Source organism: Schistocerca gregaria, chromosome 11 (genome assembly GCF_023897955.1).
Source record: "Schistocerca gregaria isolate iqSchGreg1 chromosome 11, iqSchGreg1.2, whole genome shotgun sequence".
In the NCBI taxonomy this organism is placed as follows: Eukaryota; Metazoa; Arthropoda; class Insecta; order Orthoptera; family Acrididae; genus Schistocerca; species Schistocerca gregaria.
The window spans coordinates 136,294,682-136,321,648 of record NC_064930.1 but is presented as its reverse complement, the minus strand read 5'-3'; the positions used below and the strand labels follow the sequence as shown (position 1 = coordinate 136,321,648).

The following is a 26,967-nucleotide window of genomic DNA, read 5'->3' as shown; positions in this document are numbered from 1 at the left end:
GGGAAGCTAATGACTGGTTTCGCTCATACCTAACAGATAGGGTACAAAGAGTAGAGGTAACACATATCTCAACATTTAGTACAACACTTATCAGAACCAAACTACATTAATCGCAAACGCAAGGTAGCATATTAGGACCAATACTGTTCATGATATACATCAATGATTTTCCAGGTAGTGTTACTCATGGTGAAAGAATCCTCTTCGCTGATGACAGCAATATTATAGTCACTGAGAAAACACGAGAACTCCTAGCTGAGAAAGCAAACGAAAATCCTCAAAGAAGTTTATGATTGGTCAATAAGTAATAAAGTGACATTGAACATAAATAAAACTAATGCAATGAATTTCAGTTTGAAGAGGAAAATGGCAACATTAAGTTAAATGTAGATGGCATCTCTATTGACTGTAACAAATACAAAATTTCTAGGAATGACTATTGATTCTCAGTTGAAGTGGTGTGAACACACAAAAGTACTTGCAAACCAAATGTCATCAGCATGACACGCCCTTAGAATCCTGTTATCAGTGTTAACGTGCACTGTCTTTTAGTTACATATTATTCATATGTACACTCACTTCTTAGGTATGGTATTCTTTTTGGGGAACAAATGCACAAAATATGAACACAGTTTTCAAACTCCAGAAAAGAGCCATAAGAATAATAACGAAAAATACTAGTCGAGCTCATTGTAAATACCTGTTCAGAACACTGGGGATTTTAACTGCTCTGTGTGAATACATTTACCATTCAGATGTACACATCAAAAATAACACTGGTAATAATGCACAAACCGCTTTGTCCATGACCATGCAACAAGAGAGACTCACCTTACATTTACCAAGAAAAAATAAACATAAAACTCAAAGCAGCATTTCTACCAAGGAATAACACTGTACAATAAATTAAAGAAATTGCAAAAATACACTTACTTAAAAAGGCAGCTAAAAAGTACATGTTATGTAATTCATTTTATACATTGAAGGATTACTTAGCTAGAACAGAGTAGGGGTTTGATAAAAAAAATTGTTGTACGAATAATTAATAATAATAATAATAATAATGATTATAAAATATCCAACATTCCACGTAACACCTTCACGTTATGTTTTTCCTTCTTTTTTTTCCATTTCTACAAATACTTACCTCCAAGCTATGAATGACACAATACCAACACCTTTTCCTCTTTCTTAGCTCATCATCTCAATTATGTTTGCAGTACAGAAAATGGCCCAGAGATCACCAGTGTATGTGTGCCCCTTGAGACTACTTGCATGTGTATGGATGGCCAGGCAGAGACTAATCTACTAGTGCTGAGATTATCTAGGCACATTAGTTACCAATTCACTTTGTGTATGCCCTGACTCCTTATTTTATCAATTTTCCTGATGTAGGTACACGTCAAAAAGTATTTTGTCATTTGGAGGAAAAAGTCTGCAATTGAAATTTTAAGACATGAACTCAATACAAAGAAAATGCCTTTGTTCTGTTTGCCACCCCAACTCATACCATACATTACACTTTATCCCTTATTTTGCAATAATACAGAACATGCTGTCCTCCTTTGAACTTTCTCAGTCCCCTCCATTAATCCAACCTGATACGAATCCCATACTGTACAGCAATACTCCAGAAGACAGCAAATAAGCATAGCATAGGCAGTCTACTATATTTTTTGCACCTTCTAAATGGACTGCCAATAAAACTCACAGTTCAGTTCATCTCCCCCCACAACATTTTTTATGTGAAGTTAAGGTTTTTGTAATTGTAGTCCCTGAGTCCCTGGGTATTTTGTTGGATCTATAACCATTAAATCTGTATGTTTTATTATGCAAACCCAAATTTAGTGGAGTTTTACCATTCTGATGAGGAGGACTGCACAGTTTCTATTGTTCAGGGTCAACTGCCACTTTCCTCAGACTTCATGTCAATGATCAGCACAGAGCTGTTTATTGCCAACTGAATGTAAGTTGAGTGATTACTAACTCCTTGCCATGCCTCTTTATTCCAAAAGATGATGGTATACATCACTAACATGAATTTATACATTGAGGAAATAACATAGGATAGAAACAAAGCATTTTATGTTCAAGAATTATTAGAAATCAATTACTGTATTTCATGAAAGTATGAAGAATTTTAATTACATAGTTTGGAAGCGACATGTTTTTAGTGGAAACATAATGGTGAAAATAATAAATGATGTGTATTTACAGTATTATCTAAAACTGTGATGTTTCGCAATATAGGAATTTTAATGGATTGTAGGTCTTTGGAGAATCAATATAAAGCAAAGAATGAAAAATTTCCTGAGCTACTGCACTTGAATGTTGGGTCATGAAGTAACACAACTGTTATACACTGTTCTGTTCGTAGGTTGGATTAGGAGGCTACCAGTCTGAAGCACTTATTTTATTTGAAGAAACTGATTGATTGAAATGGTGTCCTTATCTATTTATTTCAAAAAAGACTGCTGTGGTACGGCCAGTTACTCTATGTACTAAAAACTGACCAGGATCTAGTATATTCCATGGTTACATTTCATATGAATGAGTTTGTAGCTGTCATTGAATTTAAGGTAACTACATTATGCATTGTTGAAGCAAAATGCCATGTACCAGTCCATCACTAAATGGAAATGTACATAAAAGGGAGAAAATAAAGCAATATTTTGATATTGGAATGAAGACTGTGCTGAGACACCTATACAACCGTACATATCGGGCGAACAGAAAACAACCAAAGTATCTTTTTTTAAAAAAGAAGTGTAGCAATTTAATGTAATTTGTGATAATGCCAATCAATAATGTTAGTTTAAGCATTGAGTAAGCAACACAAACTATAAACCAATCACTTTGTGGTCCACAAGTATTGTTAGAGTAATCAATTATGGCATGTAATACTGAGTATGAAGAATGTTTATTGTATCGGTTTGAATCAATAGGTATCAGTGGGCACATCATGGTAAAAATTATGAATTGGTACTTACAGTGTTATATAAATTTGAGAGGTCTGTCTACATTCATATCTTAACTCTGCAAACCACTGTGAAGTGCATGGCAGAGGTAACATCCCACTGGCTTTTTCCCAAGAATATTCACATATGGAGCACAGGAAGAATGACTATTTAAATGCCTTCATGAACGGTGCAATAAATTTAATTTTGACAATACACGAATGGGAGCTATAACATGGGGCTTTAGCACTACGTGGTTGTAATTAATGAGCAGTTACTCGCACAGATTCAGTGTGGACATTAATCATCATATCAAAGCAAAACTCTGTAGCTGCATTACTGGGGAACAGGTTTTCACTGGAAAAAAACACTTCCAACTTTGGACACCAGGTGCAAAATTTGACAATGTACAATGCACACTGATTGTCTGACACTATGACATCCATACTGTCATTTGACAAGACGTAACATGAGTGAACAGTATTGCTGTCAAGTGAGACCATGGTCTGTTAGTGCAACTGTTTTCTGTGAAGAGCAGGAATTACAGTGCTGCATTGACAGAGTAAGAGCCAAGGTGAGGACCACTGTCATTAAATGGTTTAAAGGAGATGATAATGAAATTTCAAAACAGGAGTGAGCTTGGTGTAGCACCTGGAAGTGGGAGGTGTCCTATCTGAATGGGGTTGATGGTTGCTGTAACTGACTATGTGGCACATGCCCCCAAGTAGGGCTAGCATTTGTGTTGTTTCATGAGACCTGTTCATTCCACAGTGAGCTGTGGAGTACTTCTATTGACACTTTTATTGATCCCTGTATCACACTGGCATTTACTTGGTTTCGCTTTGACTGGGTCAGTTTGGCTGGAAACCAGAGTGTCCATCTCAGGTGCTGCAGCAGATAAGGTGAGTACCCTACTTGTTTGCAAATTTTATTCACAAGCCTCAAACAGCAGCGACTTATTTTCAATTGTCTGTGTAGATAATGTTTAGTTCCTAATTTCTTGCATGTCTGAATACTTACCAGGCATAGTGTAGCATCCTAATAACTGTGTAGTGTGCAGTTTTGAATCTTTGGTATGAATAAGTACTGATTGCTCTATTCAGGTGTGAGCTAAGTTGGTGGCTCTTAAAAAACAACCCCAGCTGGTGTTGGGTTTGGTCACACAGCTCGAGGCTGTTGCCAACGGGCATCACTATTTGATACTAGATTTCTACTATGTCCCACACATCCCCCAATTGGTCCACTACTGTGGCTCTCCTCAGTACTGCCTGCACTGGAGCTTACCCCTCACCTGTGTTCGAGTGATTGGTAGCTCCAACAAAATAATTTCTGAGGGGCCTATCTGAGTGCCACTACAGATTGTATGACAAACAGAGTCTGAGTGCTATTTGTGGCTTTTGAAATCCCTGAGCCAGGTGAATGCACTCCTTTTCCACTGCAAGCCTCTCAGCCCACAAGGCCTGAGCATTCACAGAGGGTGGGTTTACTGGTAGTTGGGACTTCCAACATTAGGGGATATGGCTGTCAAGGAGGGCAAGGAATCCAGTGTGCACTATGTGTGTATCACTAGATATTTTGCAAGGAATTATTGTAGATGGGAAATGGGTGCTTCCAGACACCATGAAGAACAAAGGGTGCTGCCAAGTGCAGTTGGTGGCTCACATTGGAACAAAAATGTGTGTTACGTTGTATTTGGAAGAGATTCTCTATGGTTCTGAGTCGCTAGCTGAAGAAGTAAAGACCGAGTCTTGATTGCCAGATGAAGGCAGAACTCACCATCTGTAGTACTGTATACGTAAGTGATTGTGTTACAGAGGCCAGTGGATGGCTTGAATCAGGGGTCCAGATGGTTCTGCAACCATGTAGGCTGAAGATTCCTTGACTTGCACCATAGGGTGTTAGGTTTCTGGGTTGTGCTTAATAGGTCAGGGGTTCACTATAAACAGAAAGTGGCTACACATGTAGCGGGACCTGTGTGAATCGAACGAGGCAGTATATTTGAGGTTCCCATGGAGGGAACATATTCTTGCAATCTGCTAGTTAGAAAGTTCAGATAACCAGCTTTGTAACAGACTGCAGAATGACACATAGACACCAAAATACATCTCAGAAGGCTTTAGAAGACCGGGGGGGGGGGGGGGGGGGGGGAGATCTGGGCTCATATGGAAGCATGTTGTTTGTTGTTGTGGTCTTCAGTCCTGAGACTAGTTTGATGCACCACTCCATGCTACCCAATCCTGTGCAAGCTGCTTCATCTCCCAGTACCTACTGCAACCTACATCCTCCTGAATCTCCTTGGTGTATTCACCTCTTTGTCTCCCTCTACGACTTTTACCCTCCAAACTGCCCTCTAGTACTAAATTGGTGATCCCTTGATGCCTCAGAACATGCCCTACTAATCGATACCTTCTTCTAGTCAAGTTGTGCCGCAAACTTCTCTTCTCCCCAATCCTATTCAATACTTCCTCATTAGTTATGTGATCTACCCATCTAATCTTCAGCATTCTTCAGTAGCACCACGTTTTCTAAGCTTCTATTCCCTTCTTGTCTAAACTATTTATTGTCCATGTTTCACTTCCACACATGGCTACAATCCATACAAATACTTCCAGAAAAGACTTCATGACACCTAAAATCTACACTCAATATTAACAAATTTCTCTTCTTCAGAAATGGTTTCCTTGCCATTGACAGTCTACATTTTATATCCTCAGTACTTCGCCCATCAACAGTTATTTTGCTCCCCAAATAGCAAAACTCCTTTACTGCTTTAAGTGTCTCATTTCCTCATCTAATTCCCACAGCACAACCGATTTAATTCGGCTACATTCCATTATCCTCGTTTTGCTATTGTTGATGTTCCACCTTATATCCTCCTTTCAAGTCACTATGCACTCCGCTCAACTTCTCTTCCAATTCCTTTGCTGTCTCTGACAGAATAAGAATGTCATCAGCGAACCTCAAAGTTTTTATTTCTTCTCCAAGGATTTTAATTCCTACTTCAAATTTTTCTTTTGTTTCCTTTACTGCTTGCTCAATATACAGATTGAATAACATCGGGGAGAGGCTACAACCCTGTCTCACTCCCTTCCCAACCACTGCTTCCCTTTCGTGCCCCTCGATTGCCATGTGTTTTCTGTACAAGTTGTAAATAGCCTTTCACTCCCTGTATTTTACCCCTGCCACCTTCAGAATTTGAAAGAAAGTATTCCAGTCAACATTGTCGAAAGCTTTCTGTAAGTTTACAAATGCTAGAACTGTAGGTTTGCCTTGCCTTAATCTTTCTTCTTAGATAAGTCGTAGGGTCAGTATTGCGTCGCATGTTCCAACATTTCTACGGAATCCAAACTTATCTTCTCTGAGGTGGGCTTCTACCAGTTTTTCTATTCGCCTGTAAAGAATTCGCATTAGTATTTTGCAGCTGTGGCTTATTAAACTGATAGTTCTGAAACCAAGTGATAGCTATGATTAGGTTGTGCTCTGTGCAAAATTTTACTAGGCGGCTTCCTCTTTCATTTCTTACCCCTAATCCATATTCATCTACTACGTTTCCTTCTCTCCCTTTTCCTACTACCAAATTCCAGTCACCCATGACTATTAAATTCTCGTCTCCCTTCACTATCTGAATAATTTCTTTTATTTCATCATACATTTCTTCAATTTCTTCATAATCTGCAGAGCTAGTTGGCATATAAACTTTTCTACTGTAGTAGGCGTGGGCTTCGTGTCATCTAGGCCACAATAATGTGTTCACTATGCTGTTTGTAGTAGATTACACGCATTCCTATTTTTCTATTCATTATTAAACCTACTCCTGCATTACCCCTATTTGATTTTGTATTTATAACCCTGTATTCGCCTGACCAAGGGTCTTGTTCCTCCTGCCACCCAACTTCACTAATTCCCACTGTATCTAACTTTCACCTATCCATTTCCATTCTCCATAACTCCAGCTGTGAGTGGGCTCCATCACACATCTTGGCTCTAGTTGTAGATATATGTTAAGACTTGGGGACTCTATCAAAAAGTGACTAAAAGCATCACATTTGTGAGCTTTTAACCTTGGCTAACAGGATTGAAGCTAGGTAGGCTTGTAACCCTCTCAAAACTCTCAAGAGGTCTGCAGCTGGGACTACTCAAATGGAAGTAACTTTTGACACAATTTGGCATCCCCCCCCCCCCTCCCCCCCCAGGAGTTACCAGACATGGTGCAACTAGTTGAGTTTCTGTTAATAACTCACCTAATGATTAAAAACCACTATAAATTTAGACAGCATTGTGTATGGAGCACAGCAATCTGGTGCTAACTTTGAGTAAAACAACAGTCGAGATCAGATTAACATTTGTTTATGATTACCTGCTTTAGCTTTCGTTAAAGCCATCTTCAAACCCTTAAGGCCCCCTTTGGTTGGTGCTGGCAGCTGCTGAGTTCTTCATGAAACCATGATCGTGCACAACATCAGCCATAGCGGCCTAAAAAATTTGAGCATGGCTTTAACAGTCTGAAACTGACAACAATAAACAAATGTTATTGCTGTTTATATCAATGATAAAATTATCTGGATCACTATTTTTTTTAATAATGGCCAGTTTCAGTTTGAATAGCAGGTCATCTTCAGATCTAGGTTGGTGTATGGAAGAATGAGATGAAACGACACCAAACATTATATGAGTGTACCACTATAACACTGACACTGGTACTGCAAATGATATTAAAACATTAAACTATTTGTATGTGTTGCAGCCAGCTGCAGTTCATCACTGGTGATAAAAATGTAACATAAAACATAATGCTACACAAAGTAAAACTGCACTTTGTATACATTTGTCAACAATCATAAAATCACGAGTATTGACAACAACAACAACATGGTGATTTTATGTAGTTGACAAGACGCAATATCTTGATTGCTTGAAGAGCAGCAAATTTGTACTTCAAAAAGAAAAGAATATTAATGAACAAAATGACTTTTTGCACACCACTCACTTATATTTATGACAACATTCTCCGGTAAACATACAATCCCCAGTGGCTCACTCCTCCTGTCAACATGAATGTTTTTTCATGTCAGCCGGCCATGGTAAGATGGTGGCTGGTGCAGACTGTGGCCTGTTTAAACACACTGGTTTCTCATTTGTCACAGAACCTGCTGTGGTATGTGGTACATCCCTGTGGATATTCTGTTTCCTATCACTATTTTCTTCCAACTCAATGTACAGTATAATTGTTTCCTAAAACATGGCTGTTTTTATAACCAGATTCTGTTTCCCACTTAAATCAGAGTTCCAAGAAAGACGCCTTTATTCTACAAATGGTGTTTCCAGTTGTGTTTTAAGAAATGAAGCACCAGAACAATATAAATCTGATGTTTGTGTTAACAGTACAATTTCTATCTCACAAAATACCTAAATGTACACAAAAACATACAATTTGGTTGTCAAATGTATGGTTTCACTTTTATCATGGGAGACACATTGATAAAAAGATACTGAAATTTGAAACAATGTCGCAAAAATCTCATCTTATGCCACAACGATGTCATGAAAGCAAGTTACGTGTTCCAGTATTACATTATTTCTAACAATTTTTGGTCTGGTAGACGATTTTCCATTGACTACCGTTAACACTTGTTTTATTAGGGGAGATTTTAATGTTAGATTTAGAAGCCAACAAATCAAGATGATAGGCAGCTCTCTGAAGATTCTCTTCATTTTCTTAGATTACTATTGGATCATATGGATATATGCAGGGAAGATACTTTCAGAAATGATAGCAGTAGGAATGAACTGAAAGTTGATTTAATGCACAAGAAATAGAAACAGATGGTGGGAATATATAGACAGAATGCCTGAAAGCAGCTTCCCAATTTAATTCTTGATTACAATCCACAAGGGACAAGAAAGAGGTGAAGACAACAGAAGAGATTGCTAGAACATGTTGACCAGCACAGGTGAAATCACCTAACACATCATGGGAGAGGAACAAAAAGAAGAATCATGTAGTCAATTGCACACGATTAAATGTATTAGATCAACATACTTTCTCTTTATAAGAATCTTCTTGACACTGTATTAATGTTCTGGGTATTGATGTGTACAGACCTCACATGACTGATTCTGCAACTTTCCCCCTTGCATCCTCTGTACTGTTTTCATAGTTTTATGTTCATTCTTGTCACTAACGAACTACACCACACAGCACTGGATGTGAATGAGTATGTGAAGTATTAATGTTATTTGGAGTACTGCTGTTTCTATTACTTGTAGCATCACACTCTTGGGTTGTTAGGCCTCAGTTTTCCTTTTCTCAGTTTAGATCTGAAAATGATCTGCTGGTCAGATCAAAACATGTCATCAGTAATTTTAAAAAGATAGTGATCCATATTGTGTTTCCATTATTTATACCAATGGAGGTAATTCTTTCCTAAGACACGGTGGCAATTATGAATTGTAACCAGTCCATCTGTAGCCATTTCCATGTGACTTGCCATGTCATTTGCCAGTGACTGCAGTTCCTGACATGCAGGAGATCATGTGGATTTTTTGTAAAAGCAAGTGAACAAATTTTCAATATTGAATATTTATGATTACATTTTCAATGCACATGCCATGCCAAACAACAAGGAGGCTTGCTCCATAAAAAACACGACAACATCACAACACCACCACCAATGAATTTTACTGTTGGCACTACACACAATGGTAGACGATGTTCACCGGGCATTTGCCATACCCACACCCTGACATCAGACTGCCACATTGTGTACTTTGATTCACCACTCCACACAACTTTTTTCACTGTTCTATCATCCAATGTTTACACTCCTTACACCAAGTGAGGCATTGTTTACCATTTACTGGTGTGATGTGTAGCTTATGAGCAGCCACTCGACCATGAAATCACAAAGTTCTCTCACCTTCTGCCTAACTGTCTTCCTACTTGGAGTGGATCCTGAAACAGCTTGGAATTCCTATGTTACGATCTGGATAGACTATTATACACTATGGCCCTCTTCAACTATCAGCGGTCGCTGTCAGTCAACAGGTGAGGTCAGCCTGTATGCATTTGTGCTATGTGTGTCACTTCACGTTTCCAATTCACTGCCATACCGGAAACAGTGGACCTAGGGATGATTTCGAGTGTGGAAATCTCACATACAGTTTTATGGCACAAGTGACCATCACCTGACCATGCCCGAAGTCTGTGAGTTCTGCGGAGAACCCCATTCTACTCTCTCACTATGTCTAATAGCTACTGAGGTTGATGATATGGAGAACCCGGCAGTAGGTGGCAGCACAATGCGCCTAATATGAAAACCGTAAGTTTTTAGGTGGATACTTTTGATCACAGTGTATGTTGAGGGTAGTCCAATATTAAATCAATATTTCAAAATATAAACTTGTGAAATAAATTTTTGGTTGTTTACAGACATGTTTGCTGCTGTTTTGTTTTGTTTTAGGGTGCAAAAACTACTAGGGTCATATGTGTCCTCGTCAAAACTGTGTAACACGGAGAAAGAGAGAGGAGATAAAAGTGACCACACATCAATCCCAATAGGCGGAAGAAAAGACATGGAGAAAAGAGTACAAAATACACCACAGAGAAACCGAGGTCTAAATTAAATGGCCTTTGCCGTATTGATATGCTGGATAAAAAGTCAAATGTTGTCAAAAGTGCACACGTCATTCACTAAGTAAAAAACCAGCCAATAACTCAGACTGCAAACCCAAGTGGGCATGTAAATGGTTAAAGAAGGGCACTCCCTTGGGAAATGGCAGACAGTTGAAAGTTGGGCACAATGTGCACAAAGTGGTGGGGGAGCGCCACTTAACAAATGCTGATGGCTAAAAAGGCAGTGCCCAATACGCAACGTGGTTAAAATGACCTCCTCATGGAAGAAGATCGAGAGGAGGTTGTCCAAGCTAATGCTTAATAACCTGGTGCTTATTCCCTCGCAAGGAGAACCTGTGACATTGCTGAAGTGACGCAACCTCTTGACAGACCGCAGCACAGAGATCATCCAGAGAGAATGTCAGAACTAGTGGGCTGAGGTATGGAGACTGAAGCCTTGGCAGCAGCATCAGCAGCCACGATTCCTGTCAGACCGACATGACCAGAAACCTACATAGACATCACCATGGCTCCAGCAAGAGTGAGCAAGTGACAGTTTTCCTGGACCAATTGCATTAAGGGATGGACAATGTACAGTGCACAGAGGCTTTGAAGGTCCCTGACAGTGCGTGCAGATGACAATCGAAAAGGCTCTGTCACCGGACATACTCCAGCACTTGATATAGGGCGAGGAGCTCTGCTGTAGTACTTAGCAGTGTGCTGCAAGTCAATACTAAAAAATATTGGCCAGTGATGAAGGCGGACTGACACCATGGTCGGCCCGAGAACCATCAGTGTACACAAAGGTACTATCACGACGTACCATACAAGGGTCATGTAACTGAAGGCAACAAAGCAAGGCTGCAGTAGTGTCCCTAGGAAGTGAATGAAGGCCAAGGTGAACATGGGCCGCCACACGAAGCCAAGATGGTGAAGGACACACACCCACTGGCACAGCTGCAGGTAGTGTGAAGCTGCCAGATCAAGAGTCAAAAGCGAACTTCAGGAGGTAACAGACAAGAGGAACATGACCCATACTGGCAATCAAATGAGTCATCAAAGAAGGAAGTACAAGATGGGTGGCAGCACATGAGAGAGCGAAGGCATGCATACCTGTTGAGGAGAAAACCACAGCAGTAGGACAACAGCAGTTCGGCAGTTTCTGCATACAGACACTCAACTGGGCTAGTGTAAAATGTCCAGTGGCAGAATGGAGGCCATACTAGTGGATACTATTGAAAGGGTGTAAGAGGGATGGATGTGCAGATGTATAAACAAAGCACCCATAGTCCAATTTCGAACAGACAAGGAACCAGTAGAAATCGAGGAGGGTGGCGTGATCTGCACCCTAGGAAGTACCATTGAGGACACTTAGGACATTGAGTGACCACATACAGCAGGCTGCACGAAAGACACATGGGAGTACCAAGAAAGTTTCCTGTCGGGCAAGAGCCACAGGAATTGCATAGTTTCAACGAACAGAAGAGAAGCAGGGCAAAGACATAGAGACCATGGAAGAAACCAACTGCATGCTATAAATTCATACAAACTGTTCTGTCAGTGGAAAACAAAAGCGATTGCCGATGCTCCATGAGAAAAAACGATCGAGACATCGCTGAAAATGCCACTCAATGAGACAGGTCTATGGAGAACTGCAATGGGTGGAAAAGTCTTCAACAGAAATGGAGCTGGAGCTGCCTGATGGGAGACAGGCCTTGGAGGGTTAATGCCAGTAGCAAAGAGGACGACACTCAGGATGGAACCCTGAGGCACACCATTTTCCTGCAAAAACCAATGTTCGACAAGTCAGAACCCACATATACCTTGAAAACTGTCTTCTAAAAATTCCTCATGGAAATAGGGTAGGTTGCCATGGAAGCCCCACGTGTAGAGAATGCAGAGGATAACAGTCCTCCAGCAGGTGTGGTAGGCTTTCTACAAATAGAAAAATACGGCTACAGTTTGGGATTTCGCAGAAACCCATTTATGATGTGTGGACAAAATCACGAGATGGTCAACTACAGAACGGCATGCTCACAATCCATACTGTGCAGTGGTAAGTCAACTGCAGGACTCAAACCAACATACCAGCCACCCATGAAACATATGTTTCACCACCTTGCAAACACAGCTGGTGAGAAAGATTAGGTGGTAGCTAGAAGGAAAGTGTTTGTCCTTACCAGGCTTAGGTATGGGCATTACAGTGGCTTCACACCAGTGTCTGCAAAATGTGCCCTTTGCACAGGCGATTGTACATATTAAGCAGCAAGTGCTCCCTGCAAGGCAAAGGTGCTGCAACATCTGAATGTGAACACCATCTGGCCCTGAGGCGAATGATCGGGATGAAGTGAGAGCATGAACTAGCTCCCTCATGTTAAAGGCGGCATTCTAGCACACCCGATTTGGAGAAGATCAGGGTATTGCCCTAGCCACCTCTGCTCATTTCCGATGGGGAAAAGAAGAGCAATAGTGGGAAAAACTCGAAATTTCCGCAAGATGGCGGACCAAGGTGTCAGGCCGAAATTGGAGAATGGATCTTGGTCCCAGAGAGGTTGGCCCACTTTTAAAAGATATTGTGAATGAAACCCAACAAGCTTTTTTGCTATCCCGAAGAACACGATGCTGTATACACATCTCTGTACAGTGAATGCAGTTTGCCATCTTAGGATGATGGGTGAAAACGCGGAGAACACGTCTCCACATGCGAATTGCATTTTGACATGCCTCTGTCTACCAAGGGACAAGGATACAGCATGGTAAAGAGGAAGTGTGAGGAATGTTCTGCAGCAGTAAGGATAATGGTTGTGAGGTATTCCACCTGGTCATCACAACTGGGGAAACCTTGTTCATCAAAGGTCCCATGGAGGAGTGAAGCCAGTCTGCCTTAGTAAGCTGCCATTTGGGTGTGCATGCAGGTGAGGTAGGAGTAAGCACATGGATAGCACACAGGAAATGGTCACTCAAGTCAGTGTCAGAAAGAATGGACCACTCGAGATGATGGGCAAGCTGGGCAGTGCAGAAGTATAGGTCCAAATGGGAATAACTGTGCGAGAAGTCAGAAAAAATGTGGACATTGATTGTGAAGGTGATTGGCTGATTGTGAGGAAATCCCCATGACTGCCAGTGTCTGCAAGGGCGTGCTCCTTCCAACTGGAGGTCCCCTTCACATGGTGGCATCCTTACCTTAGGTGATTGTTCACACCTCAGGTAACACCTGATAGAGAGACCAATTGGCAATTTGGGATGGTAGCAGCTCAGACAACCACCCCTTCCTGGGCCTGGCTTGTACTTGCAAAACCGATCTGTTGACTCAGGGCTGGGAATTACTCATTACCCAGACACCTGTTATGCATACATATGGACCGGCCTTCAGGAGTGCACATGGAGGAAAATGAACAAGGGGAGGCTCAAACACCAAAGTGGAGGAAGGATAGGAGAAGGCGAATGCAGAAAGGTAAAGGGAACGAGAAACAGTGAGGGACTGTTCGTATGTCAGCTAGGGACATTGTGGAACATTCCCAGAAACACCTCAGACACTTTCCTCATGGGAGGAAAAAAAGAATACCAAGAGTCAGACTTGCAGCACTGAAGGGAAAAGATGCTGCAAAGGTTGGGGCCCTGTCGTAGTGAAGTGCAAACCTGCCAGAGTGCAAGCCCACTATGGGAGCCAGTCCACACAGCTAAGTCAGTCATCTGGATAAGCTTGACACAGCTCAACCATTCCTGCTGCTGCCGGAAATAAATTACTCTGCACTAAACCTTTTCCATCATTTTTCTCTTTCTGTCAAAGCAGCCTACTGTGATAGGGAAATTAAAATGTGTACCAGCAAGGCAGACATGTGGGCAAAAATTAATTAAGTAACCAACTTTTTTTGAGGTGGTGGTAAAAACTTTTAAGACTGCCCCTCACATGTAGCGTAGAGTCCCATTTCTTCATCAAACACTTGAGGTCACCTTTATAGTGATTTCTGCCTGTGGAAGCACACTTTCTGTAATTGTGAGTACCTCCCCATAAATGAAGCTGATGTCAGAAACCCAAAATCTTGTTTAATCTCCAACAGACTATGACATCTTCCAGTAACTGTCATCTTATATTTAATGTTTGGTCCACTTACTGTGTGCTGCCCTGTTCAATTCTTATTTGTTTGCAGCAGACTGCTGAGCTATCACAGCCACAGTTGCACGGCATTTTGCAAATACTGTCATCCCAAGTTCAATGTCGGTCGCCTGGAAACATGGTGCCATATTGTGTACTCACTGGTCCGCAACCAACTGCTCAGGTATTGTGTCTACAGCACTTGTACCTTGAGAAAAGAGAGCTCTAGTTCTGTCAGGATCTATTCCATAGTACTGCCAAGTTTATGTTTTAAGAACTGAAGTGTGTGGACATAATGGTGAAAGTGTGGTATCTGTAAAAAGCAAAGCATGCAACACCCTACACATCTAAATGTCAGTCACTGCACAACACAAAAATGTAGACACTGTTTGGCAACATTCTTTAGTTGATATTGCTCTAGCAGTAGTTCATCATAGAACAATACACACGAATCAACACTTTGTCAAAATAAGCCACTTGCCACTTTAGTAATATGCATCATATTTTCATAAAAATCTATTGTAATTCGTCTGTTTGGAAATTGTGTTGCTTCGTTTATGCTTGATAATTTGTTTGCACAGGTACACTGTATAAACAAATTTCATTCATGGAACAGTTTTCCTCAGAAGAGGAGGCCGTGAATCATATTGGGGTTGGAGAAGAATGGATGGTAAAGTGTCTTAGGCTGCCAGCTATCTTACAGTAAACCTGTTCACACTGTTGAGTGTCATGCAGCAACTTCAAGCATGGTAACCACATGAAAGGAAATTATCTACAACCTATTACAACAGTAAATGCATTAACAATGGTGAGAGTGCTGTATCACCACACTGGGGCTCCATAGCTCATACATTTGATGCTACTTTCATACTTACTTTTACATTTTTGTTGGTGAAAGCATGTGTTGGCATATATGACTGAAAATAAGGGTTAAGAAAGCTGAATTTGAATCTGATACTGGTTGATATCTGTTAAATTAATATAGAAAACAAACAATGCAGAATGTCCCTGATGTATGTTGTTTCTTAAATTTATTGAAAATTAAAAGCACCTGTGGCAAGCTGTCCTCCGTGCAACATTCATGGTGCAACGAAAAGTAAGGTACTGATTTTCCTATCATGACATGCACTGAAGATCATTATCAATTGTCGTCCAGTGTGACAGGACAGAAAGTATAGAGGAAAAGAGAAGAAAAATGCATTGTGGAGTAGGATCAAAACCACAAACCTCTTCTGTGCAACTTCACAAGGTGAAATCTTTTCAACAGGTTTAAATTTGTCAATATATGTGGAACAAATGCTGCCATGACAAATGGTTTTTAGGTGAGATACCCAGCACGTTAAATGAAAGCAGCATCAGTCTGTTCTCCTATCCCCGTGTCAGACTGTTTACTAGCTCTGAAGTCCATTTCTCTTGAACATAAGCTGTCAACCTCTAGCAAAGTTGGTATTTTTTGTATTTTCATAACCTCACAGAATTTCTGCCATAAAACACATTTATCACATTGCCCAGGCATTCATATTGTGTACATGTTGCTCTTTTTCCTTTGGCATAGATATTCCAATTCCACTCATCTCAGTATTGCATACTTCTCGCCACAACTTGCATACAGAAAAATTCACATTAAAAATCTGCTTTGTATATTCTGTTGCCCTTTGCCTTTGTAATGCCTTTGCTTTCTCATCAACAAAAAAATTTAATTTTTTTTAACAACAAGTTTCCACCATCCCATAGCATTGAGCACAACTTTAACAAGGCTGTGACTAGACATTAGAAATAGTTGATTCCTACTACTTCCAGGTATGTGGTTCACATTGCTGACTAATACATTACTTTATTTTTCAATATGGTAGTTGAAGTACTATGGCTACACAACAATGTCATTCTGCTTGCAAGGTAGCTCGTAGGTGGACTGCACACTTTGAGGAGGAGTTGAGAGGCAGAGAGAAAGAGCCAATGCAATGTAGCCAGAGAAAGCAGGCGAGAAGGAGACAGAAAAATAGGAGAGACGTAATGAATGTGGGAGGAGAAGATGGCCTACCAGATTCGAATAAATAGCTACCCTGGCAATGTCGTGTACTCAGCTGGGTACTAATATACTGCTGATCTCTAGTAAATTCACAATCGATGTTTATTTCAAATAGCCAATGCCTTTTTCTCATTTTACATGCAATATTTGTGATGTGAATGCTTGTAATATTCTCAAGATCTTCCCACCCCAAATTTAGTCTAGGATCCTCACTGTTAGAATCACTGACAAGATACTACCAATGGATTCTTGAGAATATTAAAGAACATTCGAATGAATACAGCTAGTGCAAATCTGTAGATCCAAAGAAATAATTTGCTGGTCAGCTTTTCTAACCCACATTCCCATGGTTCGACCTTGTGGTACATTTCACTGTGCTCTTTGCAGAGACACTAACAGCTCTCTCCTGCACTGCGTACTTCACAGCACAGCACCTATTGACCCTAACCGTCGTCTGTGACCTACAAGTTTGCCTTGAGTTGCAGTGTTGTGCTTTTCCCATCCACACACCTCTTATCACTCGTCTTCAGCCTTTCCCTGCCTACTGTTGCCCACATTTGTAAAGTTAACTTGTTCCACACTCAAAGCTTTACCTCAAATGAGTTCAGGCATTTGACACATATTTCTGGACAATCTTTGGTTTCCCCTCCCATTAGTGTCTTGCACTGGACTCAAGATCATGTCCAAGATTTTCAGCCTCCAAAATTTATTTTGCATTGCCTGCCTGTATGATGCTTAAGGACTTGGTTCTAGAAAGCAACAGGGTAATTTAACTAAACTCTATTCACAATTATTTTAGGACTTGCAGCTAGAAATGAAACAGTGTGGTGAGGCATGCAAAGATGGCAGGGCACACATTCAGTCTATCCCAACGGATAGACCTTCACCAAACTGCCAAAATACTTCTCAAGTGCAGTGCAGTTCAGTTTTTGGCAGCGTGCTGTCCTAAGGAATCACTGAGTGCACTATGAGATTCTGTTTGCATACATTTCGTACAGTTATAGGGTTGAAATTTTACCTGTATTTACTGTTATTTGTTTTGGACTGTGCAGGACTTAACAATGCTAAAAGCAGCTTCATCAAATGCTGTTCAGTGGATATATTGATATCACTCTTGTTCAAGGAACTGCTATACAAAATCAAAATCAGTTGAGGGAAATGGTTTGTGCATAATCTGCCTCAATCATCAACATCTGTTCTTGATACTGCTCCCAAATGTACTGTTGTTGATGAGAAATTTATGCCAAAATAAAAGGAGGAAATTACTGGTTTCATCTTTCGAATATGGAAGTGAAAATTTTTAAAAAGATTGACCATATAAATTCAATTTCTCTACATAAACTACAGTGCCTAGATAAAAAAATTGACAGGTTGACAACCCCAACAGAATTGAAATGGACCCAAATTAAAGATTATGTTGCAAAACAGTGATGAAACAAGTAAAAATGTACACTGTCCGCAGTTGGGGAACTCAGTACTGAAGCTGTTGGGAACATTACCAAGGAACGTGTGGCGTAATTACCTGCAGAGCAGATATATTTTCATAAATTTTAATTCTTACTGAGAAGGCTGTTGTTGGCAAGTACAATCAAATGAAGTGCACCTCAGGAATTCAGCACTAATGACACTAAAGAAATCTTCATTGTTCACATAACAATTGTTGGAATTTGAAGGTAGTGAATCTTATCACTGCTCTTCTTACTTTGAAACTTAAATTTCCTTACTTGAACTTATTGTGATTTTACCCACAATCATTTTCATACTATCAAAGTTAGTGATGTACTAAGGTTCTAGTGCTTTATATTCAGCTGTATGTTGTACCTATGTCTCAACAGTTCTCCAGGGTGGCAAACATGAAATTCAGTGTGTAGTGGGACACACTGCACCACTCCAGAAGAAAGAACCAACGTATCTGTTTCCTCAGGTAATGCTCTACATACCAACTTTCATGGATGCTACAAACCACCATTTTAGCTTTGGAATTTGCCATGGTTGCGCCAAGCACAGGTTCCCCCATTCAATATATCACTGTTAATTTCTCAAATATTATGTTTAACGGGCTTCAACAACAACAATGACAACAATGACGACCACCACCACCACCACCACCACCACCACCACCACCACCACCTTTCTCCAAACTTGTGTGTGCACTAAATCTACTGTACACCCCTCACTCTCATTATCACCTTTGCTATTGTCCCTGCCGATCTGCTTACTATACCTAACTTTCTTGTTTTGCAACAGACTCTCAGTGCAGTGCAATCATTGCCTGTAAGTACTGTGACCTTTAAGAAATGGGTTCCTTGTTCTGTCATAACCTCTACCAAATGTGCCCCATAATAAATGTCTGATTATAGTACATCCCTCCCTACATAGATATATGTACACTACACACGTCACCTAATTGTGCATGCCAGAGGGTACCACTACGTGCATTACTTCAAACATTCCTATTGCATTTGAAGGTGGTGTTTGGGAAGAGCAATTGCCAGATAGCATCTATATTAGCACTAATGCCTCCTATTTTGTTTCTACAATCATTTTGCAAGATATATATCGGAATAAATAGTATATTGCACAAATCTTGCCATGTACTGAAGTACACTATATCTTTCTCAAAAAAGCACCATTTTTTATCTACTAGATTAGAGCTGTCAGTGCTTGATGAGGTTCAACTATTGACTATGTAACAAACATAGAAATTAACTTAACTACATTTAAAGTTGCTATTTGACATGTGTAATAGCAACATTTTTATCCCCAACTCAGATGGAAACACACTTGACTACTTTATTCCCTGATGTCTTAACACATATCCTATCATCCTGTCCCTTCCTTTAGTAAGTCTGTTTTCCTATACATTTCTTTTATTGACAGTTCAGCTGAGGACTCCATATTCCTCATAAGTTCACCTAATTTTCAGCAGCATTTTCTAATGCCACATGTCAAGTATTTCACTTCTTTTCATTTTCCAATCAAATCTACCTAGTATAATTACCGACACTCACCACAACTGATCTCACTCCACAGAGCTGGTTACTGTCACCAAAAATAGATGTCGAAGAGGTGTCACAAATTTTTCTAAATAGCATTAAATTTAGTACACTATCGTGATTGTTAATCAAATAAATATGGAATTTCACAGACTATCACTATAATCTACTAAATTTAATGCTATTTACAAACATTCTTGCTATCACCATGTTTTCTCTTTGTAAAATGTTTGGGATAAGCAATGTTCTATTACACTGTAAATTTATGCCATGTGTACTGGATAAACCCATTGCCTTTACACAGAGCAAACACACAATTGCAGTAATGCAGGCTGTTTTCCTTTAAATACTTCAGCAAATAGAAATGTATGCCAAATACAACACTTATCTGATAACTTACCGCTTATGGTTGATTGCTTTACCACTTACACTTTTTCTATTATAGAACTGTGACAGAGACACATTAATTGACAGCTGCTGCAAAAGGAGAGTCTTCTTTGGTACATTTGTTCCAAGTATGAATTTGAGGCATTCATTATTTACATGTACAATAAAATTACCATGGGTTACAGTTAACAAACTTTGTTTCCCAGACGTTTTATTCAAATGCCATTAAACACAAGAGAACAACATACCTACAGTCAATTGAAATTTTATAAAAATTCTGGAGAAGTACTACTATCCTAGGTTTTAATGTTTCATCATTTATGATCACTTAGATTTACTGCACACATTAAATTGCATTTCATGATATTAATACTGTACTTCAAGCGCAACGCATCACTGATGCGGAAACTTACATCATGTTCAGTGCCATCCAAATCCTGTTTCAGTTCTGGGTCATGCTTTATAAGAAGACTAGGCATCATTAGTGGATCTTCAAGAAACTGAAAAAAGAAAGAATGATTGCATATTTAAAGCATCTGTTCCTTGCACTTGAGTGGTGGTTACACATCATGCACGGCTAAAAAGCTATAGGTCAAATGTATTCACTAACTGGCCTTCGGTAACAAGAAAATGTTTGTCACATTAGATTAGATATTTTCATTCCAATTGAGCCATATTGCTGAGGTCCTACAGTGTGCAGACATGTCACAAAAACAATAATCCACAACAATTATACACAACAAAATTTTGAACGAAAGCACCGTTTAATTTTGAGGTAGACACATTAGAGAGATATCAACCAAATCAACAGAAATTATTTATCACACACACACACACACACACACACACACACACACACACACACACACACACACACACACACACACAGGATATCATATTTTCCTCAACTAAAATCTTTCTCACTTTGCAAGGGAGACATGTTATTGTGGGTAGACAGTTCATGCAGATAAACGCACTAATACAATACCAATTCATTTCAAGACAAAATTACACACGCTATCTAAAATATCACGACAATTTTCTCCTTTTCACCAGTACCATTATCATCCATTTTCATGCTTTATTTGAACATTTAAATAATGTGCCACCACTGTAATTTTATTTGAAGCATTTCTGCTGGAGGTGGTCACAGTCACCAGCATTGACACAGGCCACTGAGCACATCAGGTTTTGTGTAAGCAGGTAGAAATTTCTGTATCATTGAGTACATCATACTACGTTACAAATTTGTAGAATTTCTACTGTTTCACTGCAAAGTTGATTCATTAGTGTGGAGAACTGGATAAATTTATGTGCATAGAAATTCACTATATTTACTGATGAGTGGAAGAAGCTGATTACTCGTTTATGTAGATGGCAATGTGAATTATTATTAATATATTTGCAATTGCATGACAGACACGCCAGTAACATTACTAAACTGAACTGTGTGCCTTATGTATGAAGCCAAATCCAGGACCTTTCATATTCCTAGTTCACAGGAGCAGGTGAAACTGGCCAATTGTCTGTAAAATGCTTGGTGAAATGTCTGGTGTGGTCAATGGCTTCAGGCTTGGGATACAATTCAATTGAACTCTTCACTCTCTTCATAAGTACAAGATCAACTGCAAGCTCTCTCTCGTTAAATGTGATTCACTGGTTCAGATGGAAACTCCTTCATAAAGTAAAATTTGAAATTTTACAAAAGAGAAGTTAGTTCTATGTAACCCAAGCTTTTTGTTACAGTATTTGATTAGCGTTAAATTTATTCCTCTACCCTGTTATCCAAATTATTTTCACTATGTCAGCTCTCACTGTGTACTGCAAATATTCACTTTTTGTTTCCTTTTTAGATATTATACCTGATACTACTAATATTTATTGGAAGTCAGAACTACAAGTAGTTCAAATGAAATTCACATCAAGTCTCTTGACATACATCACAATAGCATTTCTTGATTTTTATTTCAGAATTTTTGTGTGGTTTCAGTCCTTCCAGCCCCCCTTTTCAGGCTAGTTCAATCAATATACTATAAGTAAAATTTACATTAAAACAGAACTGACCATTTATGAGGGCTCCAAATGTCATTTAGACATTTGAGTGTATCCATTACAATTGTCTAACAGCAGAACTTTAAATTACACGAAATTTGATTCATACAACAGATTAGAATGACGACATAGGGGTCATTTGACACCATGTTGTGATGTAACAAACCACCACAATAAAAAAAACTAGTATTAACAGCAGTGTGGGGTGAGTCACAGTGCAATGTAGATGAGTGCAGCAAGCAGATGCTTTGACAGATGTAAGTTTGAAGATGGCACTTTGTTTTTGCCGAGTGTGAATGTGGAAACACTGATGCAGTAAGATAGTTCAATGTGTCTCACTTCTGTTTTGCACATGGAAGCCAATTAAGTTCTTCGCGAAGTTCTTATCTATAAAGTTAAAAAACACCTGAGACAAGAAATGATGTTATGCACCTGCAACACTGGAGGAAAATATGACATTCCAACAAAAGTTGGTACAACTTTTTGATGGGCCATGTCCCCCCCCCCCCCCCCCCCCCGCCCCCACTCCTCCCCTCTAACCCCAGAGTGTATATTAGTAGCACCTGTTGCATGCTGTAATGGGAAATTATGATAGCTGAAAAGCCAATGACATAATATTTTAGTTCAATGGCAAGACAAAAATAGTACTCAACCTAACTACCTTGACATGTCAAGAGCTAGAGTGGGATGAAACTGAATTTTCAAATAAACCCCTGCTTGCTGGGGGTCAAAACAAAAAAAACATGTAACACATAATGTAACACTGGGTTTTCAGTAATTACTTTTGCTCTTTTGTTTCTGATAGTTATTTGTATCCTGCAGGACTATGCAGAAAAACAGGAAGTAATGGAAAAAAACTGTCAGTTTCCAGGCTAACCTAAACCTCAGAGTAGGCTATGTATCAATCTGTCACAACATAGTTTCCACCTCTGAGAGAAAGCTCTTAGTAATATTTCAAGAGAGCTAGTGAAACACTGCTCTACACCCCAATACAAGAACATCTTGTGAGCAGCAAAATAACATGAAGACAGGACTATCCACACAATACCAATCACCAAAACCAAGACTTGTATACCAGATATAATTATTAATAAAATTTCAAAGTCAAAGTTGCACATGTGTTCTGTATACACACATATATGATTATATAACATCAACAGAATCATCAGCATGTGTCAAAAGCATGCTGTGAAGGAAAGGCCATACACAAACTTCATTCTGTTGTATGTTAACAGCATGAGTGAGCTGGTAAACAGCTGTGCATTGTTTATGATGTAATATCCTCCCATTGCCTGTCACCAAACCACTTCAGAGACATTTTACAAATATCTACTTTTTACCATAACCATGTGCAGTACATGGACCATCATTTGTAAAGTTTAGCTAATAAACCTCTCCACAGGACTTGTTAGCTTTAGGAACAATGTTATTAAAATGGGCACATTAAAGCCACTTCGAAGTAACATATGTACATCTCAAGTACCTGCACTTACCAGGTCTCCATGGCAATGCCTAAGAAACAACAAAAGCCCCTGGGGTTCCAGTCAAGATGCTACAGGCCCATAAGCTTTCAAATGTGCTGACTTTATCACCCAAAGGGAAAGGGAGGACACGCAAGATAAGTCGTGTTTGGCTTATTAAGAGACAAGATGTGCTGAGTGTTGTTGATTGGGCACCCAAACCAACACAACTCATTTCACCTGTTGGGCCTGAAGGATACCTCCCTGCAGCATCCAATCAAGCAGTGAGGGGTTGCCCATCACTGGGAAATCCAAGACTCTCAAGCAAACAGCAGCCTTGTGTGGTGATACACATCACTATGAAGAAATGTGGCAATACATACCACTACAGAGAACAGATGTATATCCCTACATCATCAAATGATGCTTGCAACTAGAAGTTATTTATGTAACAAGATTAGAGAAACAAATTAAATATATTGAGTATAAATATACATGGCACAAGAGACATGTCAACATCTTGTGTGTGCCAAGGTTCCATCTGAGATGTGGTGTTCCATCATTACCTAACTTTTCTACATGTCTGGGTTATGTAAGATCCTCAATATTTTTCTATGTACTGAAAGATTATCATCTGCAACTAAATTATGTTCCTTTGAGTTAGGTTGGCTGATCAGCACATCTCTACCTATGGAACAATGTTGTTGCACAACAAAATTTCATGTCTGTTTTGTAGAACTCCACTCACAAGCTACACTTATTTACTTTATAGAAAACAATGTTTATCTTCCTGTCCAAATCACTATCTATTATGCCTGTGCCAAGTTGAAGGCTCCAATAAGAACTTTTGATTTTAATTTGTGGTGATCTTAGCTCCCTATTTTTCTGAAGTGTGTTATTCAGTGGAAGATGATAGGGTACACCTGCAAAGATCACGAGGGCACTATGGTCAAGAAAAAGCTAACCTACATCCTTTCGTCTCTCCCTCTCCTTCCTGAAGAAGCAACCATCGGTTGCGAAAGCTAGCAATTCTGTGTGTGTGTTTGTGTGTTTTGTTCATGTGCCTGTCTGCCGGCGCTTTCCCGCTTGGTAAGTTTTGGAATCTTTGTTTTTAATATAACCAAATAGTAGGTTATATGCAGAATGAATTTGTTAGGTTATAAAACCACCTGTAAAGACAATCAGGTAACTGCAGATACATTGTGGGTCACCTAATTTTGGTACTGAAAATACACGTCAAATGTCACAAAAACTAAATGCAAATGCAAAGTAAAAGTAAAGCTTTCTTCAACCTGGAGGTAGTTATTAACACATCAGTGCTCTAGCAGGCACTGTCTACTGGATGCGGTATGCCACTGGCTTCCTCCAACTTCTGAACTCACTAACACAGTAAGTTACACAAGGACCTACAGCGTCACACTGGAATGGAAATTTTCATTTTCCACATAGACAATTTCCATATGTGAAAAAGTGACAGGTGATACTTGGGACCTAACCCAAAACACTTGAGTTTGTAGACTCACACTTATACAGTCAATAAGCAATCTTCTTACTCTTAGAAAAATGTGTAAGCATTCAAGACAAAATGTAGAGCTTCATTAACAGTAGCACTGCACACGCAACACTGGAAGGAAAACTAGAAATTAGCTATAAAATCTCATATTGCATACAGAGGACCCACCAGAAAGATACACCACAGAACACTGGCAGTAACACACTTATCATCATGAAAAATCAGTTATGTACAATGAGACAAATCTACATTTATCTCATCTCATGTTACTGAAATTTGAAATAATCTGCATGCAGTTAAGTATCAAATGTGAGGAAAAAATTATTTTTAAGTGTGAGGTGGAAAAAATAACCATTTGAGTACCAACATCCACCCATCATATCCTGTGTACTACATAACTGGAATTGCATGCAGTGAGAGTGGGAGAAAGATGTGGAGGACAATTACATCAATGAAGTACAATATGATATGAGGTTGTGCAAACAGATAACATGAGAACACCCTTTTATCAGGAACTGTCACTCCATTTCCTTTAAGAGATTTTGGGAATCCACAGAAAATTGAGATCTAAATTTCAATAGGACAATCTGAACTCACTCATCCCAAAATCATGTCCTGTGACAGTACCACAGCTGCGAGAACAAAAATTCCTGTGAAAATTTACAAAACATGTTTTCCCAAAATTAGCCTGTGTAAATGCTTAGAAAACCCCCACAACAGGAAAATGTTTATTCTGTTAGCAATAGGCATGCCCAAAATAATCAATTCTCTAAATACAGAGATTGGATCCTGAGCACTAGACTTCTAAAGCATCACAGATCACTACTGTTAAAAACAAGTTTTGAAAGAAATAATTATACTTCTGCCTAACAAACCTGTTATAGTTATTAGAAACTGTATAATAGCCAATACACCTAGCTATGGGGAATGATGTGGAATACAGTTAGGACCTGCAACTGTTTAACAACAACAACATAACAGAGTTACATGGCTGCAGGCATCTGTATAACAGATTCAAATGAAGCCAAATCTGCTGGATCCCCACTGCCAATCAAAATTGAACATAAGAACCATCAAGGCAGCTTATATAAGAAGTGTTCCATTAATCAACAAGCAAGACCATATCTTGTAAAAAAAATGAAATGAAAAAAGAAATCCTAGAACTTCTTAACAAAAATATTGAAAATGGACCAAAGACATATCTACAAATGCTTGTTGACACTGTTGCACACAGAAGCAAAAGAGAAGACAGGAACAGCCAGACATAATTACAATGCTTTACCTCAGAACATAAAAATGCATTTCACATTTTTGACTACAGCATGGATACCAAAATGACAGATATATAATTGACTAAGTGGGGACAGGAGGGAGAAGAAAAAACCAAACTTATTCTGCACAGAGCAGACCGCTAGACCTGAAAGGGCAGCCATCAGGTAAATAAAACACTTGGATGTTGCACAACAACCTCTGGCAATGGAAGTGTTACTTTATGGGACAATGGCTTCTCAAGGGAATAGAGAAATGCACGTCCTCTCAGTATGTAAGAAGAGGCACAGAGAACATGTTTGGAGCTAAAGACCTAAACATCAGATAATTTTTTCTCCAATATAATGATTTTGGAAGGGAAACAGTTCCTCCACAAGAATAAAAATGGATCCTACAGTCATTGATCAAGTAACATTGATTGCTCTGTTCACTCACAGTGCTGCTGCAATGCAGTCAGACAATACAATTTTGAATACCAGATGATTTCAGCTAATCAGGAACATTCACAAAGTGATCTAATGAATGTCTAATAGAAAATCTTCTGTGTAACATGTGTAAAAATTTATTTGGAGTTAAACTTGGATTTCTTGTGTTTT

General features: G+C 39.3%; 1 protein-coding gene across 3 annotated transcripts in view; it reads right to left on the bottom strand.

Moving 5' to 3' along the window:
• LOC126294993 (zinc finger protein 59-like) overlaps window positions 1-26,967 on the bottom strand; it is an 85,613-nt gene that overhangs the window by 39,892 nt on the left and 18,754 nt on the right. For all 3 annotated transcript variants that reach the window (XM_049987237.1, XM_049987239.1, XM_049987238.1), the window contains exon 3: window positions 20,491-20,577. In XM_049987237.1, coding sequence (XP_049843194.1) covers window positions 20,491-20,577 — 87 coding nt within the window. The remainder of the gene's footprint in view (window positions 1-20,490; window positions 20,578-26,967) is intronic.